This window comes from Chelonia mydas, chromosome 9, assembly GCF_015237465.2.
Source record: "Chelonia mydas isolate rCheMyd1 chromosome 9, rCheMyd1.pri.v2, whole genome shotgun sequence".
NCBI lineage: Eukaryota > Metazoa > Chordata > Testudines > Cheloniidae > Chelonia > Chelonia mydas.
Window position 1 is genome coordinate 17,695,207 of NC_057855.1, and position 19,879 is coordinate 17,715,085.

General features: G+C 44.5%; 1 protein-coding gene across 4 annotated transcripts in view; it reads left to right on the forward strand.

Moving 5' to 3' along the window:
• The first annotated feature begins 683 nt into the window (after nt 1-683).
• Nucleotides 684-19,879, forward strand: part of GOLIM4 (golgi integral membrane protein 4) — a 62,139-nt gene continuing 42,943 nt past the window's right edge. The window contains exons 1-2 of one of the 4 annotated variants that reach the window (XM_043522133.1): nt 684-818; nt 1,678-1,915. In XM_043522133.1, coding sequence (XP_043378068.1) covers nt 1,729-1,915 — 187 coding nt within the window. In that variant the 5' untranslated portion in view covers nt 684-818; nt 1,678-1,728. Of the gene's footprint in view, nt 1,916-19,879 lie in introns of all 4 variants that reach the window. The other 3 variants (XM_043522134.1, XM_037908641.2, XM_037908642.2) reach the window with 3 other exon arrangements.

The window sequence follows — 19,879 nt, forward strand, 5'->3', positions numbered from 1 at the left end:
TGTGTATGCAGCTGGAACACACACACACAAAACATCTGTGTAGACAGCTGGAACCTACACACACACACATCTATGTATGCAGCTGGAACTGACACACACAATACAACCATGTATGTAGCTGGCTGGCACACACACACACACACACACACACACAAAATACATCTATGTATGCAGCTAGAACCTACACACCCAGCACCTGGAAAGTAGATACAACAGAAATGTGTGAAGCTGTATGTACTTGGAATGTACACACACGCCATTTCTTTCTGCAGATGGAGTGTACAATATTCTAACCTTCCCAAACTGTCCTGTTGCCACATGCACACACTACGGGTGTGCACAGCTGGAAAGCACACACACAGCCCAGACCAGACGTGTCCGTAGTTGATTTGCACAATATGAAAACCTGCAGCTGAAAAGTGTGTGCACACACATACAACCTGTGCCGACAGCTAGGAGCTATCCACACCGAGTCTGTTTCCGCAGCAAGAGTGTACACACACACACCCCGCTTGTGTCCCAAGCCGGAGTGTGTAAACACGGCAGGTACACGCACAGCACTCGTGCGTGCACATGGATCTCCCAGCTCTCAAGCGTCCTGTCTTCCAAGGGGCGGCGATCCAGGAATGGAGAAGGCGGGGAGAGGGAAGGAGAGCGCCCCGTGGGCCGGACGGACACAGCGGGCACCCAATGCGCACAGACACTGCTCCCCGAAGGGAGGGGAGTGGGCAGAGGCTGGGCCCAATGAGGCAGCGCCCGGAGCGGGACTTCCTTCGGGGATTCCACTGCAGAGAGCAGCCGAGGAGCGGAGGTGACACGTAAGTTAAGGGCTGGAAGGTGGCCAGGGCAGGCAGGGAAGTTCCCTTTGTTTCCCGTTCAGGTGGCTGCAGAGTAAGGCGGGCAGGAGGGGAGGGAGCTGATGCACAGAGAGCCCCCCCCCCCCCGTAAGGAGGCAGGAGGGGAGGGAGCTGATGCACAGAGAGCCCCCCCCGTAAGGAGGGCAGGAGGGGAGGGAGCTGATGCACAGAGAGCCCCCCCCCCCCGTAAGGCGGGCAGGAGGGAAGGGAGCTGATGCACAGAGACACCCCCCTTAAAGCGGGCCGGAGGGGAGGGAGCTGAGAGAGAAACACGCTCGCCCTCTGACCCTTCTCCCAAAGCAACCCCTGCAGGAGAACAGGGGAGCTGCTATACAGAGTCCCCCTACCCCAGCACCCACAGACACACTGGTAACCTGGGGCAGGGGCACTGCAGCGCACAGATCCCCCCCCCCCCCCGGCCCCCAAGTCCCGCGGACAGGATGGCAGGGACCAGGGGAGCTGCTGTGTAAAGAAACCCTTCCCCCCCGCCCCATCCTCCAGTACGCGCCCCGACACCCCAGCAGATGAGCTGCTGCCCCCACCGCTGCCCGCCCTGGAGTAAGACAGGCGGGGGGCAGAGATCCCCCACCCACTATCCGTCCCCGTGCGGCCCCCGAGCCCCCTTCCCGCGGCGGAGCGCCCCAGGGCTGCAGCATGCTCCTGGGGCGCCCGCAGCCACGTGTGCCGGACGGCCTGCGGAGAGCGCCCCGGGCTCCAGGGCAGCAGCAGTGGGAGGGGGCTGAACTAAGCGCTCAGGGTCCCCTCCTCCCGGCTCTGTCCCTTGGTGCCCAATGCTGCCTCCTCCTCCTCCTCCCTCCAGCTGCTGCTAAACCGCCTGGGGTGGGGGGGCTCCGGGACCCGAGGAGGGACTATGGGCAACGGGATGTGCTCCCGAAAACAGAAGCGGATTTTCCAGACCTTTTTGCTCCTGACCGTCGCGTTTGGCTTCCTCTACGGGGCCGTGCTGTACTACGAGTTGCAGAGCCAGCTGAGGAAAGCCGAGGCGGTGGCACTCAAGTACCAGCAGCACCAAGAGTCGCTCTCAGCCCAGCTACAAGGTAACGTTGCTTGCAGTGACCTCTGCAGGGGGCTCACACAAACCCTGCCCAGTCCCAGTGGCTCCTGAATGCCTCCCCCCATGGAGAGCCCTGGGCTGCAGCTCCCTAACTGCTCCCCAAGCTTACTGCCCTCCCCAGCCCCCAGGTTTTGCTAACTACATGCCAGAGTGTTTCCTCTTGTGTCCCTATAACCAAGTGTCCTTGAAATCCTGGCCCCATTGAAGTCAATGGGAGTTTCTCCAGTGACTCTGATGGGGTCTGGATTTCCCCTATCTCTCAATCCGGAGGGATCCCAAAGCACTTTAGAATCTCCTAATTTCAAAGGAACACTCCCAGCGTCCTCCTGTTCTTATTCATGCACACAAAAACACTTCTTACTTTTGCCAGTTGCTTTAAATTGTCTTGCCTGTTTTATTCAGTCTGCTGACATGAGATTCAGCTGTGAGATTATGTGGCTGCTGTGCATTACACCTGTCATGCAGCTACACCAGGAGAGGAATATTTTAATAGGTATATTTTTGTAGAACATCCTTACAGGGTTTTTTTTTTTAATAAAGATTTTTTTAATAGCACTGGGGGGGCTCTGAATTTCTTGGCTCAAAGCACCACATTTTAAAAAGTGCCTATTCATCCTGTGTGTCAGTTTTAGGATGCCCCAGACTGAGCTACTTTGTACCTGATGCTGAGAACTCACAGCTCCTATTTACTTCAGCACTTCTGAAAATTAGTTGCAAGGTGTCAAACTTATGCATGAAACATCAATTCAGTGGGAGGTATGGGTCCTCAGTACCACTGAGACTCCAGCCCTAGTGGTTTCAAGACAGGCACACAAACATTTGTGGGTGTTTCTGAAAACTTTGGCCTTACTATGTAGGTTTCCTTTCAAAAACTTTTAAAAGTGGCTAGAAAATGAATATTGATCATGTTATGATAATTAAACATCCAATCACATACATCAATATGTAGGATGAATACTATAGATTTACAGCCTTTACACAGCAGCAGGATTGGGCTCACAATCTATTAACCTTAAGAGAATTAGTTCTTGAACATGTTTAATTATGGTCTAAAACCATCACTACTTAGTTTTATTACCTCAAATTGAAATACTATAATGCCATGGAAATTTTTTGACAGAATCTTCACTCTAGTGACCAAGGATGTATAAACATTTGGCTGGGAGATGAGTATATGGCAGATGGCTAAAGGGTTCCTTTAGCTAGTTTGCATTTTTGCGAACACTACTTGAAGAGGAAAGAGAGAAACAGGAACAATTATTGCCTAATGAAATAAAAATTCAGTAAGTTTTCTGCTGCTCTCACTAAACTGAAGAAAAGCAGAATGTGCTACCCAAATAAAGGAGAAGGGATCTGTAGATGATACTCATTGGGGCTTATAAACATCCACTTTCTAAACATTTTGTTGAGGACCATTTTCCTATCCAAATAAACAAATACAAATACATAAGACAGAAGAACTCCATTAAAAGGTCATCATCATGGATCATGCAGCATTTTATGTTATATCCCTCTTACCTTTGATTACTTTTAAACAATTAAAATATGAAAGAAAAATCAAATATCAATTATTTTGATTTATAATATTTTTTTTAAAGAAGCACTTATCCTGGACTCTGGGAGCTGTTGCCAACATATCTGCTATTTTGGGAGTAATAAACCTTTTACTACAAAACACATATGAACACTTCATACAGAAAAATGAAGAGATCCCATCAGTTTAGAAAACACACAAATAGCTTTTTTTTTTGGCTTACTATTTTTACAAGTAACACCTAAGACTAATAGAAATGAAAGAGATTAGAAAAAAAAAGTTTACTCTGCCCACCGTCGCAGCCCCCCTCCCCCATTTTCTCTATCATTTGCATTTGACAGTTCTTAGAGCCTGATTGTGTACTGCCTTGAACCTTCTGTAGTCATTTCTAGGGCCCTACCAAATTCACGGCCATGAAAAACGCGTCACGGACCGTGAAATCTGGTCTCCCCCCGTGAAATCTGGTCTTTTGAATGCTTTTACCCTATGCCATACTGGTTTCACGGGGGAGACCAGAGTTTCTCAAATCCTGACCCAAAAGGGGGGTTGCAGGGGGTCACAAGGTTATTTTAGAAGGGATCATGGTATTGCCACCCTTACTTATGTGCTGTCTTCAGAGCCGGTCAGCCAGGGAGCAGCGGCTGTTGGCCAGGCGCCCAGGTCTGAAAGCAGCGGCCCGCCAGCAGCAGCGCAGAAGTAAGGATGGCATGGTATGATATTGCAATGCTTACATCTACACTGCGGCTTGCAGAGCTGGGCCCTCAGTCAGCAGCTGACACTCTCCGGCTGCCCAGCTCTGAAGGCAGCCGTGCAGATGTAAGCATTGCAATACCATACCATGCCATCCTTGCTTCTGCGCTGCTGGTGCTGGCAGCAGCTCTACCTTCACAGCTGGGCTCCCGGCAAGCGGCCGCTGCTCTCCAGCTGCCTAGCTCTGAAGGCTGCATAGTAGCACCACAAAAGTAAGGGTAGCAGTACCACAACTCCCCCTACAATAACCTTGTGACCCCACCACAACTCCTTACAATTACAACACTATTGTTGTATAACAAATTTCAGATTTAAATAGCTGAAATAATGAAACTTACTATTTTTAAAAGCCTCTCACCATTAAATTGACCAAAATGGACCGTCAATTTGGAAGAGCCCTAGCCATTTCTACTTATGAAGAGTGAGTGTACAATGCTACCACTTGTATAAATGTGTGGAGAATTCTGATTTGGTGGTATTTTATGACCTCTTAGCACAAATATAAACAACTACACAAGCTGGAGAATCCAGTCTTTTGTTTATAGTCCATTTCCCCTGTTGTTAGTCACAAAGCAACAGGGGAGAAGAAAATATTTTCTAAAGGAATATATGCTTTGAACAACACAAAATAAAAATATTGGCAGAGAAACTCAAGGGCAGTTTCCATATCTGACCGTGCTTTGAATTTTTATTTTTAAGGGACTTATATTTTAAGCTGACAGTGTCCTTTTAAAAAGCTGGTGACTACAAATATTTACTTTTCTAGGTTTCCTTTCTTTGGAGCTCTTCCTAATGTACAGAGCCCCAGTTCATCCTGTGGAAGAGTGCTAATTACTTTAATGCTAAAAATAAATAAGACACTATTGCCAATGGCAAAGACTTTTGATTTAGAATAAATAAACCTATTTATGTAGAAACACTTGGTTTTGAGTTATTTCATTCACTATTTTTAACTTGGTGAGATAATTGAGAAGGTTATTCTTATTAGAATAGTGACAGAATCTATAATTAGTAAACCACACTATTCCCATGTTCCTTTTGGCATAATCATTTCTCTTAGGATATGGTTGCTGGTGTGATAATTTTGGAAGTATAAGTATGCTGAAATACTCTAAACAGGAGCTAGTGAGGGGTTAAGAAGGGATTGCAAGCCCGAACTGGGTCCAGTAGACATACATTGCATTTGATTCAGAAAAAAAGTTGGGTTGGGTTGGGTGGGGGTGCAGGTAGGGGTGGAGGTGGCAGCAGCAGGAGAGAAAGATTCAGGGGAAGGGTGATGGATTTGCTGGCCACTTTTAGTTTTAAATATATGGGAGGATCCTCTTCTGGGAAAAAAATTCAAAGCAGAGCCCTATTTTCTTTCTTACCTACATGTCATTCCTTTACTTTTAATATTTGCATAGCTTGCAGAGCAAGGGTTTGAGGGAGAGGGAGCCAGTAGAAATGGTTGACTCCACAACTGTGAGTAGGATAGCTGTTTTGGAAGGAGCGGGGGAGAGGGGTTCTATGGCCTCTGCTCACATGGGACGAGTCTTTGTATTTGAAAATTAACCTTGGAAACTAGGGAATTGAGAACTGCAGAAGTGAACATGTTTGAGTTTTATCTCCTGAGTTTTACCTCATAATATATTCCTATTGGACTTTAGAGGAAGCAGTGCAGCTTTTGTGACCCACAATATAATTACTGGAAGCAAAATTTAGAGCCAGGTACTGGCTTACAAAATTATTCAGAGCACATTCAAAAACCTATTACATTACTCTATCCCTGTACAGAATATCTAATTGTAAAGTGTTTTATAAAGAAGGTAACTTCTGATCTTCCCAGGAGACTGATTATTTTTAAATCTTATTCTCTTAGCATTACATATTCAAAATTTGGGGATAATCTTATTTAATTTGCCTTAAAGATCTTTCATGTTGTATCATATTGAAGAGTTTAATGCGTAGCTTGACATTGTTTGGCTGTTGACTAGATAGGAACAGGTTTCAGTAGCTAGAACAGGGGTGCATTGACAGTTGCAAGAGAACCCAATCTCATCTTTCTGACGGCTTCGAGTCTAAATGGAGCTGGCAGTGATTTCTAGAGCTTAAAAATTCCCAGTCTCCCCCATCCCAGGCATAAACTAACTTTATTAGAATGTTTATCTATCCTGTTTTAATCCCTTATCCCAATAACCATCCTACTTCTAAATGCCTTTGACTATCTTATTCTTGGTACTCATTATTAGAGAAGAACCCCAATTATCTGAAGGCTTCAAGCATTCTTCTCTTTCCAACCCTGAAACCTTACTATAATTTGGGGAAGCGACACAGCAGAAGGACTCCTGGCCTTCAGATTTCAACCTTCTGGGTGGTTTGCCCTATTATGGACAGTTTGCAAATTTCCCCAAGCCTGTCCGACCCACCAGGACTTAAGCTGCCACATCAGCTAAAATGCAAGCTGATAGTCTACAGAGTCGATTGGTTCTGGGGAAGCCACCAGACATAATTATCTGAAACAGATAATTGCTTGCTTCAGCTGGTGATGTGACCCTGTTTGGAGTAGTCCAGGTGTATTGTAATTAAATATATATAAATACAAACTTAAGATCTATCTACTGATGAAAAGTGATATATAAGAGCTATGCATTATTACTTTTGTCCGTAATGTGGTCTGTTAAAAATGTTCTTAATAAAATATGTGAACAAAAACATCAATTAATCTGACTCTGCCTCTCTCACACCAAGCAGGCATGCTAGGAGTAAGAACTGAGGGAACTTTGGTCCATCTCTTCTCTTCCCAAGCACCATCCAGTTCAACTTCATCTGTGTTGCTGTTGCATAGGGTTATCCCCTTCCCCCTCCTCACCCCTCAAAGCAGCATGGGTCTGAAACAGAACATTCTGTGATTCCAGTCAGTTTCACACGGCTGCTGCCTATTGCGCAGCATCACAGGTGCACTTGTGCTGAGGGAGGTATTCTTGTACTTAGGGTGAGGGATAACATAAACGTCATATTCCTGGGCTGAATTTAAACTCCTTTTCATGTTCACTTTGACTATTGAGCAAGGCACATTGCACCACCCTGAAACAAGTCAGTTTCTGCAATGAGGAAGCAGATATTTCACTGTTTCTACCTCAATTCTCCTTGCAAGTACAAAGAACTGCTAATTTATAGGGCAACTTGAACCTGGTAGTGAGACATACTGTCACTTTCTCCCTGCCTCCAGCACTGCACCATCACCACTACTCAGCTTGCGCCATTCAAAGCATTACTGATACTGCTCCACCAGCCTCAGAGCAGGTTCCACAGCAATCCTTGTGATGGTGCTTCTTGCTATTCATGCTTTCATGAGAAGTTCTGCACGACCCCTGCTGGTACTGTTACAGATGCATTGGCAGTGCTCTGAACAATTTAGGGCAGCAGGGGTTAGGGAGATCAGGAGCACTGCGCTAGCCTGCACTAGGCTGAGCTCAGCTGTGGATCTGGAGATATCTTTGGGGTGTTGGCTCTGTTTATGCTGTTTTGAGATAACTTTTTATTAGATTTGTTGTTTTATTGACTTGGCTACTTTGTGTGTATTGTACTTCTCTTAAATAGGCATCTAGTTTTCAACCGGAACACCAGGTCAAAAAGGGACCCTGGCGGCTCTGGCCAGCACTGCTGACCGGGCCGTTAAAAGTACAGTCGGCGGTGCAGTGGAGCCCAGGGCTAAGGCAGGCTCCCTGCCTACCCTGGCACCACACGACTCCTGGAAGCTGCCTCCCAAGTCCTTGTGGCCCCTAGGTGCGTGGGCGGTCACGGAGGCTCCGTGCACTGCCGCCGCCTGAGTCCTGGCTAAGCACCTCCCATTGTCCGGGAATCACAACCAATGGGAGCTGTCGGGGCGGTGCCTGCAGGCGCGAGGGCAGTGGGCAGAGCCTCCCTGGCTGCCCATGTGCCTAGGGGCAGCAGGAACCTGGTGGCCACTTCCTGGGAGCCGCATCCCCAACTCCCTCTCGCACCCCAACCCCCTTCTCTAGCCCAGAGTCCCTTCCTGCACTCAAACTCCCTCCCAGAGCCTGCACCCCACTCCCTCCCCAACACCCTGCCCCAGCCCTGAGCCCCCTCCTGTACCCCGAGCCCCCCACCCCCAGCCCCACCCACCCAGAGCCCACACCCCCTTCCACACTCTGAACCTCTAGGCCCCTGCCTGGAGCCCCCTCCTGCACCCTAAATCCCTCATCCCTGCTCCCATACCACAACCCTCTACCCCAGTCTGGAGTATCCTTGTGTATCCTGAACCCCTCATTTCTGGCCTCACCCAGCTCCTCCACCCCCAGCCCAGAGCCCATCTCCACACACACCCCCTACCCCAGCCCGGAGCCCTCTCCCACACCCCAAACTCCTCATCCCTAGCCCCACCCAGAGCCTTCACCCCCCCTCCCGCACCCCAACCTTCTGTCCCGGCCCGGTGAAAGTGTGTGAGGGTGGAGGAGAGTGAGCGACGGAGGGAGGGGGGATGGAGCGAACAGGCGCAGGGCCCCGGAGAAGGGGCGGGGAGGCAGGGCGTTCAGTTTTGTGCCATTAGAAAGTTGACAGCCCTACTTAAAAGGCACCCACTCAATCACTCCAGAAGTGGCAAAGAACATCATAATGAAGAATAATAAATAGCTACCATATTATGATCAAATTATGAACAGCAAATAAGGCTTCCTAATTTTGCCATCTATATGATATCTTGCAGATTCTCAGCTCACTGAAAGTTATTTAGCCTTGATTTGTAACCTCATCTGAGAATTTCAGTTCTTTTTTCCACTCATTCCCACGTCTCACCTTGTGTACAAAGATCTTTATTTTAAATGTTTAGAGTGGAGTTGGCAGAATTCAGTTTAGTGAACACTTTGACCAAATTCCTTTATCCACTGTACATGAGAAGAATTAAATTTATCATGTGAAACATGACTGTATTCCCATCTGAAGTGTCTGTTTTATTTCTAAATCTGTTGTTTAAGGTAAACTGGTTGCCAGTTTATATATAAATAAGAATTTTTAATAAGATTTCATACTGTAAGTTCAGAAATGGCACTGGGCAATTAGGCCCCAATAGAGGAAGGAGCAGGCTTATTACCTTTTATCAGATTTCATATTAAATGAGAGAGGATCCCTGGTTCTGGCAGCTGAATTCCAACAATAGAAAGAGTTGATTAAGGCAGTGCATGCGTTACCTATTTTACAGTATTTGTAATACATGTGCATGTTTGAAGGCACTAAAACATCTCCTAATGGGGTATAGTACAGGCACTAATTAATTGATACTTTCAGGAATAATTGTTACCAGTGCTACAGTCTAGTCTCTGGGTTCCATAGCATGTGCTCTGTCTTTATCCCATTCACCACCACCCGAATCTTAAACTGTTTTTTTTTCTTCTGAGTTTAAAACTGGCCCTGGTCAATGGTCAGGTTTTGCAAAATGTAGCGCTATAATCCTGAGTCCACCTGTAATTAGGTTGGATTTAGATACTTTTTAAATTTGTGAACAGTCTGGCCAGGGTCATGAACAGTTCACAGACTTGAGCAGATGCTATTTTGAAATCTCTCAGCCCTCCCGTTCTCACTGTTGTCTATTCTCTGTTGACTATTCTCTGGCTGACCAACCAGCTCCAAGATTGAGTGAGGTGAGAGTTTGGGCCTCCTGACCCAGCCTCTCCTCTCCTTACAAGACAGGAACAGTGAGTCTGGAGGTTGGGAGTTGCCATGGGACTGGTGTTGCTTTAGGAAGAAATGGTGGCATGGAAGGAGACGTGTGCACTTGCGGGGTGCCTCTGGAGGTTCAAATTCTGCATACACTGGCAAGCCGACTGTCAGCCTCTGCAGCTGGACCCTGCATAGCATTCCTTGTTAGCAGTTAACTGAAAGTTCAGTGGCCCAATTGTTTTTTGATGGATAACTGTTCATATTGCATAAAGCACCATTACTACAGGTGCTGATGTAGGCGCTCAGGAAAGAGGCTGAGGAAGTAATGGATGTGGAAACCAAACTTGATATCCGTATAGATGGTTCCTCCATACCAGGGGTTTGTCCCACATTAGGAATAGGGTGTAGGGAACCTTCTTTACTGCTAATGTTCAAGCTGTACTATAGCTAGTAGCATGTATCATTCTTTTGTGTCCTGGCATTTAATTATCTGACACCTCTGCAATACAAATCTCCATGCAATTAAGAGTATTATCCACAGTCAGTGCAGGGGTGAGTATGAAGACAAACCATTAGAATTGGATTGTTTTGAATCCTGGATTGTACCATGCATAGTTTTATAGAACTGGATGCGGTCCTGAGAAAAGAAAGTCCGCAATAGCTTTGCCTGTATAGATTTACAGTAAAGTAGCTCTGATTTTCAGTGTATCATTTTGGGGTTGGCATACAAAATAGCTGTTTAATATTTCTGCTAACAGGAAGTACAGTAATCAGTTTTAATCGCTCCTTGTGCTTAGGCAGGTGAGAACAAGTTTTGCATTGTACAGATGTTAACATTTTAATCAACGATAAGTAGACTAGGCTGCCTGTGGTGGGCTTGCCCTCTAGGTGTTAGATACTTAAAAAGAAATCAGTGCTATTGCTATGGGAGTTTCTTTCTGAGCATGGTTGCAAAAGATACCTGACTGCGTTTGTATCTGGGGGTCCCAGAAAGGACAGGAACTTCATATAGGTGATTAGTCTGTTGATGAAGCACTTGTGGCACTAAAATAGTACATGCTGGATTGGTTCATGTGTTGATTAAATTTGGAACAGCTCCCTGGGTTTATGCAGGAGAGGCAGCAGTATAAGTGTGGTGTGTATGTTGTGCCTTCTAGGGGATGAAAAAACTGAAATTTATTCCTCTCCCTAAACCTAAGCAATTTACATATTTTCCCCCCCCATCTCTTCCCCCCACCCTGCAATTCCTTTAGGGAGTCTGTCTCTCAGTGGGAAAATACCTCTGCACTACCCCTGCTGCTGAGAGGGAGGAAAAGGTAGCCCTATAGCTGTGATGGGGCCAAAGGGTGGGGCTCTCCCCTCCTTCCACATGGTTATCCAAAGTGGCCAGGGGCAAACATGAGTCCCTTTTTCCAGCAAGACAGGTGGGATTGGAGGCTACAACCCTCTGCCCCAAACCTCCAGCAGATGAAATAAGTGAAAAGACAGCTGAGGCTGCTTTAGCATGTTTGACTCCTCCCTCATCACTCCCTCTCGTGGAGCTACGCTGGGTGGCTGGGCAGCCACACCTGTTGGTGGGGAAAGCTATTGCAGCCCCAGAAGCTCAACACAGGCATCTCCCATGACATTTCAACTGCCCAAACCCTTTGATTACAAAGTAAGTCTGAAGCCCTGTAGTCTATAGCAAGGTGTATTAGAGTGAACTTATTGCTGACACATGCTCCTTGTGGGTGGGCACAGCCCACCAGGCTCCTCTTGTCCAGTGCCACCTGCTGACAGCTCATCCAGCCCTGTGGTGGTCTACCTCTACTTGTGATGGCCCTTCAGCCAGATCACTTTATAGTTTCTCTCTGTCCCTTCCGAGATACCAGAACCCCAACAAACAAACAATTTCAAGACTTTGGGTCGGGTCTCCAGCGGTCCTTATGTAACCCACACACCTCCTGGGTGTGGTGTTCTGTCCCATCTAGTGGCACCGAGACACCTCTCTGTGTGTGTGTGTGTGTGTGTATATTATATATATATATATATATATATATATATATATATATATATATATATATAAAATATGCGCAGTAGAGGCTCATACACTAAGCTCCAGAGGTCCCAGGTTTGATCCCGACAACGACCGGGGTCTGTCTTACATCCCTCGTGTGAGGATTCATCACCTTTTTCTCTTCCCAAGATGCATGTTTCTTTCATGGCAGGAGCCTGGGGTCCTTCAACAAATCCCAAATGAAAATGCGAATTTCAACAACTTCTCCCTTCCTTGGGTTCAAACTTATATCCCTCAAGTTTTTCTTTGGCTATGTTCCTCAGTCGAATGCCTCCCTGGAGGTCCAGGTCCTGCCATTTTGTCAGGGCTCACTTGCTCCACCCTGGTGACTTTGCCATCTCTCCTCTGGCCTCTTGCCAGAAATCTTTACTTAGGAGACAATCCCAAGGCTAACGCTCCCACTGGGCTTCCTCTTCAACCCTTTTGGTCTCTATTGTAAAAAGCAGCACTGCCGAATTCTTCCCCTCTCTACCTGCAGCCATTTCTGGGATTCCTCTCTTTACAGGGACCACCCAGCTCCTCCCCCAGCTGGGATTTGTCTTTAATTGCGCCTGGCTCCCCCTCCAGGTACAATCAGGTGCTCTAACTGAGCTCTCCAGCTCCAGTTAATTCTTTTGGAGACACTGTGAGGTTCACACCCCATCACACAAAGCTTGTGCTATTATGGTTTTACTAAGCTATTGTATTGTCAAACAAGATTCTGCTTCCAGAATGGGCAGGGTCTTAGGACAATGCCTTTCAACCTTTTTTTTCATTTGTGAACCCCCTAAATTTTTTTAAATTGAGTTGCAGACCTCTTTGGAAAACTTAGATATAGTCTGCGGACCCCCAGGGGGCCACAGACCACAGGCTGAAAACCACTGTCTTAGGAAGAGAGTCTGTGCTCCTGCACAGAAACAGTTTCTTGATCATGCCAGCAGCTGCTTGAAACTAGCTCTACAGTGGTTCAGTCTGAAACTGCTGCTCTGATCTCACAGAAGAATATGCACAATTGGTCTGAGTGGAGATTCCTCTGAGTGTATAGAATTACTTCATAATATATTAACTGAACTCTCATGTCAAGATGATAATGTTCCAAATACATTACCTCAACAGGCTGGGTCAGTGACTCTCTTGTTTAATGTTGTGTGTTGTCCCGAGAGAAACCCAGTATTTGGGCATGATACAGGCCATTCACCCTTGTGTGGCGATGGGGAAGCATCATGAACACTATCTCCACCCTTACTCTGGAAGTTGAAGTGAGCTGTAGCTCACAAAAGCTTATGCTCAAATAAATTTGTTAGTCTCCAAGGTGCCACAAGTACTCCTTTTCTTTTTGCGAATACAGACTAACACGGCTGCTACTCTGAAACCTGTCTGGAAGTTGAGTACACCCTGTAGCATCTCTTAATAGTGGTGGGTAGAATTCCAGGAGTTTAGGGGTGAGATAAATCTTATGCTTGTTTTGGAATGGGATTATTGTGTGGGAAAACTAATTGATTAAATCTGTTATATTAAAGCAAATTAAGGAGCAGCCTGTTAATATTTATTGGTAACCATAGTAACTAAATAATGCAGCAGTCATGTGCATACTCTCCTGATTAAAGAAGATCTTTTTGGAATGATTTTCTGTTTTTACATGCCAGGTAGGCCAAATCCTGGTCCCTCTGAAGTCTATGGCAAACTCCTATTGAGTTCAACCTGTTGATTTGACCCTGTTGTTTTTATTTTAAATGAGTGTCTTTGAAAAAGAAAGATGCAAACTTGAGAGAAAAGGTTGTCGCTTTTTGCTGGTGACCTTGCTTAGATTGATCACTTTTTTGCGGTTTTAGAGTTGTCCCTTTTTAAGTTCCCTATAGAAGAACTTTATATGAGCTGTTTTGAGGAAGTGGTTTAACAGTCTTGGAAGGTGATAACCATAGTTTCCTCCTAGGTTTGGTTTTATCATAGTGGAGTATGCCAAAAGCTGATGTATGTTTGAATTGGGTAAGACCAAAAAATCCCACCCCAAACCAAAACCCCCAATTCAACCCTCACGCACTGCCTTTAACCTTGAGTTTTTACAAAACATTCAGAATCCAATCTCACGTCAGCATCTTGAAGAGGCAGTCGCTGCTATGTCCCATCAAAGGAAAAATTACTCTAAACATTGTTGTTTGCACTGGTGTTGTAGCCGTGTTGGTCCCAGACCTGAAGAAGAGCTCTGTGTAAACTCAAAAGTTGGTCTCTTTCCCCAGCAGAAGTTGGTCCAATAAAAGAGATTGCTTCATCCACCTTGTCTTGCTAAGCAAACTAGGCAAGCAAAGTCCACCATTTAAAAAAACCTTATTTAAAACATAGGGCCAGATTCTGTTTTTAGTTATTGCTGGAGTAAGCCATTCTGGTGTAACAAGAGAATTTGGCCAATAATGCAAAATTTGTTCTGATTTTCTTATATACAACGAGAGTCTGGATTTGTTGCTTATTTGGGGTGAGAAGGAAATGTAGGAAGGATGAACAAGCTCTTGTTTCCTAGAGCTGCTAATGCCACATGGGGGAATTTTAGGTGGGAAAGGTTCTGTTTAGGGACTGTTCTGCTTCTCTTTGAAAACACGTTAACAATTAAACATAATTAATAGGTCTAGATTGTGGTGTTTAGGCGCAGTTTTAAGTGAAGGGTGGCACATGGGTGCGTTGTTGCAGGACTTCATTACCATTCCACCCAGGACATAACTCTTGTGCCAGGAGGGGGAAAAGTGACTTACTGCACTCCTGAAAAGGGTGCAGCCAGCTCCTTGGTCACTGCACAGAGGGAGATGACTAAGCTATTATTGCCTGCTTCCCACACTTTCCCCTCCCACTTGTTGCATGAGAGTCAGGGAAAGTAGCAGCAGTCATGCAGCTGTGCACAGAACCTGGACCTGAGTGGCTCTAACCCAGCTGTTCAGGGGTGAGGTGGGAGCTAGTCCCCTCTACAGCCAGGTGAGGGCTAGGAAATAATATTGCCCATCATGATAAAATTGGCAAGATGATGAAGAGAAAAAGGACAAAGAAAAAACAAAACTTAAAATGACAACCTGGGTAATTTAAAGAACAGTCTAAGAAACAGCTAGTCAGTTTACCAGCACAGAAATTAAGTAATTATCATAAATATGTTGGCATATAAAATGTCTAATTTATAAAGCATTTTAAACACAAAACAAAAGTTATTAAAAACCAGGGACTCTGGAATCATAAAGCAAATGCTGATCTGAACCACTGGGATCATCATCATCATCATCTGACAAATCTTCCATCTCAGCTGTTGTTTGAACTAAAGAATGTAATTTCATCCTACTCCAAGAAATGGCACCAAATACCCATCATAAGCTGCTGCAGTTTAGCAGGGAACACCCCTTAAGGCAACAACTCTCTTCAAAGCATTATTTTCGGCAAAATATTAAGAAAGACTCTTATTGCTGCACAAGCATAAAAATTCCACTCGTGGCTAGCAGCGTCATTGATTTAAAAACAAACCCTCAAAAAAGGAGGAAAAAAAAAGTGACCTTGAAGGCTAGAAGGCAGGGGCAGCTGCAGCGCTCTCTTCAAGTAGTTTGTGTGCAGGGGACACTGGTTAATCACCTTCTTCATTGATCCCCTCTGGAATGAAGTGATGGGCGGCCCAGGAAGTAGCACCAGCAGTGGCAAGCTCAGCTATAATAAGAGGAGTTAAAAACTGAATGGGTCAGAAGTTGGTGCTGTGAGGAGTAATGAATGTCTAGAATCCTCACAGATTAGTTCTGACGGGGGGTTGTCACCAAATTGTCCTCAGGAGCCCTGGAAGCAGAAACAGCAGCCTTTTTGTTGTATCTTTCTCTCCCTATTTCTCCAGCTAAACCACTCCAAGAATGGATTAAATATCGTAGCCCCATGGTTCTGTCATAATGAATGTGTCTGGCAATTTGTCAGTTACTCTTAACAAACAGTTAGGGTGACCAGATGTCCCGTTTTTAAAGGGACAGTCCCAATTTTGGGGACTTTTTCTCATATAGGTGCCTATTTACCCACCACCCCCTGTCCCGTTTTTTCACAATTGCTATCTGGTCACCCTACCCACAGTGCTCTGTAATCTTTCACTTTTGAGGGAAGATGAGCAACTTGTGCCACTCTTAAGCAATCCCAGCAAGTTTTCCAAGGATTAGTATCCAAGGGTTCCAAACTCAAGGAGCAACACTGAAGGAAGCTGTGACCCAAAGGTCTGTTTGGTGAGGGGAAATGGGGCGGTCCCAGAAATTTATTTCTCAGAATTCAGCAACTGCCTATTCCTTCACCCTCTGTCTGTCCCTTCCTGAAATGCTCAGACTCTTTTTGATTGGAGAGTTGATTGCTTTTAAATATATCTAAAGTTACAAACTGGGGTGAGGGGGAGCCTTGAAAGTATAACCACGGTCAGTGCATTGGGAATAATATGGTATAGAGTGGGAAGGGTCCTCTCAGCCACATGCAGCTGTGTTTACTTTGTGTTGCTGCTTTACAGTGTTTACTTTGTGCTAGTTCTTTACCTTACTGAGTAAGAGGCCTGTGTTTTTGTAGCCCGATACAGAGATCTGTCCTTGATGCAACATTGTACGATTGGCAGCCTATTATATCTGTATGTTTGTAGTTATGAAATAGTCTAGCATATGAGAACTGGTAGTGCAAGGCTAGTAGCTTCTGGAATGCTGATGACTTTCCTGTTACGGCTAGTGTATCTTTTAGAGAGGGGAAATTAAGCCCTGTTCTGAAGGGTTGTGTGTATTTCTCTCTGGAACTGATCACAGTGCTTGTGTTGGCCACAGGGGTTGCTAACAGTAGGCATAAGCTGCTGAGCACTCTGCATGGAAGAACTACATAAGCTGTGGCTAAGATTTTCAAAAGTGATCAGTGATTTTTGGATGCTCAATTTAGGCTGTCTCGCTGGGCCTAATTTTCAGATGGGGCCGAGCACCCACCCTGCCATAATCAGACCCCATTGAAGTGTATCATATAGGGTACCCAAAAATTCAGGCAACCAAACATGAGTCATATTGAAAAATCTTATCCATAGTATGCTTGATCCCGAGGAAAAGGAACTGTGTTTCTGGGGAGGGTTTTTCTTACTGAACATATGCATACATAGGCCTGATTCTTTTCCCACTTATACCAGTGTAAATCCTGATTAATGCTGTTGAAATGACTGGATATACCACAGCATAAAACTAGTGAAAGTAAAAAATTAGGCTCTTTATAGGGGAAGCCAGGTCACATACATATATTTGTACCTAAATAATAAAGAAGGAGATGCATCTCTAGATCAAAACACCTTGGATTATATGCAGTCAAATACAGAAATGTATTTGAAAGGGTCTGACATGTAGATTCATGGCCAGTTTTTGCAAGTCTTAGCCTGCCAGCCACCCCCAGCCCCCCACAAAGTCAGACAGATGCTGCTGTGCCCCATCAAGGACGTTATTGAGTAGATTCACTATTATGTGGAACAATAATACCCTGTTCTTAAAATAAGCACCTTGTTACCATCTGTTCCATTTTTCAAGAAATGCAGTAATTGTACCTAGAGTATTAATTTTAAAATAATGTTCATCAGAATAATCAGCCTTCTGAAGCTCTGTTGGAGTAAAAGGCCAAACTTCTTTATTGAATGTATATTTTGTATCTTGGAAAAATAATATGTCCATAGTTTGTCTGTTCAACCTTTCTGCCTTCACCCTTGATATTAAAAGATCCCACTTCTCACAGCTGAAAGCGTCGTAAGTGGATGTGCCTACTCCTCCTGTTCTATGACCGTGTGGGTTCCCTACAAGATATTTTTTGTCTCCTTAGAGAAGTATGTATTAGCCTGGACTGTTTTGGAGGCTGAAGATGAAAAATGATGTAGCTAAATACAGGCTCTACTCAGGGAACATTTTGATGGTGTACGCTTAGCCAGGCTCAGGATGGTATGCCTGACAGTGTCCCAATGCAACCCCAGAGCCTTGCAGATATTTCCACTGCCCATCCAGCAAGGGGCTGCAGGATCATTGGGCATCCACTAAAATACAGATTGGAGAGCATAGAAAACTAAACAGTAAACTAGAGTTAGAAGAAAAACTAGAGCTGGCTGCTTTTTGCAGGGAAAGATGGTGTTTTGGCTGAAATGAAAATGTTCATTATTTGAAATTTTCTGGTTTTGATGAAAAACTGAAAAGATGGGATTTGAGGGTCTCCCTCCACTCCCTTTTTCTGCCCTGTTTCTGTTTTGTCGAAAAACTGAAAAATGTAAAAGCAAATGTTTTGTTTTGTTCATATTTGTTTTTGTGGAAAACTCCCCTTTTTGAGCCAACTCATTAGAGACAGTAATACTATATCTTCAAAGCCGGATTCACAAGAGTGCTCCCATTGATTTCAATGGAACGATTCTTGAGAATAAAGGTTTGCAGATATGGGGGAAGGGGAAAACCTGAGTGCAACCTACCTCCTTGTAAGGTACTGAAAAGGGGTCATTCCCCTAAGGCTTCCACTGAGGGGATGATATTTTCCTCCTGTCTTTTACTGCAGTTTTCGGTTGGAAACACTGCTTTTAAAGTAGTGTTTGGCACTGCCCATCTTTCAATACTGATGATATGCAGGGCTGTGTCACAGGAAGGTGACGCTCATGCAGTAATAGCCCATTTTGGATGTACCGGTATGTGTATTTTGTTGCCTCCAGCTTCTGCAGAGCCCTCAAGCTTTTATGATTTCTCTTATCGCTGTAACCGTTTTGTTTTTTGACAAGAGCTATAACTATGTACAATGAATGCATAGTATATACAAGATGATTAGGCTTTCCATGTTCTTTTGTGAGTGTGGTTCTTTTTACTTAGTTTTTATTTTTAGTGACTTGTGCCTCCAGCAGGTTTAATTATTGCATCCAGTTGTGTTTTGTGTTTTCTGTTAGTTCAAAGCAAATGTTTCCTTAATAATTTACTACTAACCATAACTTGCAGTATGTCATCTGGCTCTCTCACTTCATCGTGCGATCGAGGTAAAATTTGATAATCTGTTCGTGGTAACGTCTGTAGGCCTTACCAGCTCAGTGTGATGTATTGGCTACTATGTGCATACTGAAATAGCCAAGTTAGTTAGTTTTTTAAACTTTCTAGAACAAGGAGGCTTTTTAGTTTTCAGTAACACTAAATCTCAGTTTAGCAGTTCATATTGTACTAATTCATGCTCCTTAAGAATGACTGACATTTATAAATGGGTTAGCAAAGGGCTAACACATAGGCAGTCCCAAAACAAAGCCTCCCAGAATGTTAAAATGAATGGTTATAAACTATTTAGGAAGGCTCAAGGGGGCAAAAGTGGCACTGAAATGGCACTCTAAGTCATAGATAACTCAAAAGAAAATGATTTTCAGTGCATATGGATCAGTGACCTAACAGGTAAAGCATAAGCAGGTTTTAGTTGTATCTACTACAGATCACCAAATCACACAATGGAACAGATGACCGCCTGCTTATGCATCTGTCTGTAATATTTAGAATAAAAACAAAAGCTATGTGATCATGGGACTGCCGATTACGTGACATATGCTGAAGGTCTCATGCTGCCAGTGCTAAAACATCCATGGAATTTCTAAATATTATGGCTGATAATTTCCTAACTCAAAAAATGTTGCATATAAGCCAGGGGAATTCTATATTAAACTTCATCTTGCCAGTAAAGAAGAATGGATCACAGAACTAAAAATTAATGGTAGGTTAGGTACAAGTGATCATGATTTGATCACATCTATAATGTACAAACAGAATAAAGTCCAGATCATTAATATGTACTTTGTACTTTAAAAGGGCTAATTTCACAAAGCTGAAAATAATTATGAGCCCAGTCAGCTCTGAGAAAGAATTTAATCAGAAAAAGTGAAAGATAATTGGGAATTGTTTAAGAACACTTTACTAGATGCCCCAAAAGCTACTATCAAAGAAGAAGGCTGTATTGGTTAAACAACCTAGTTTAGA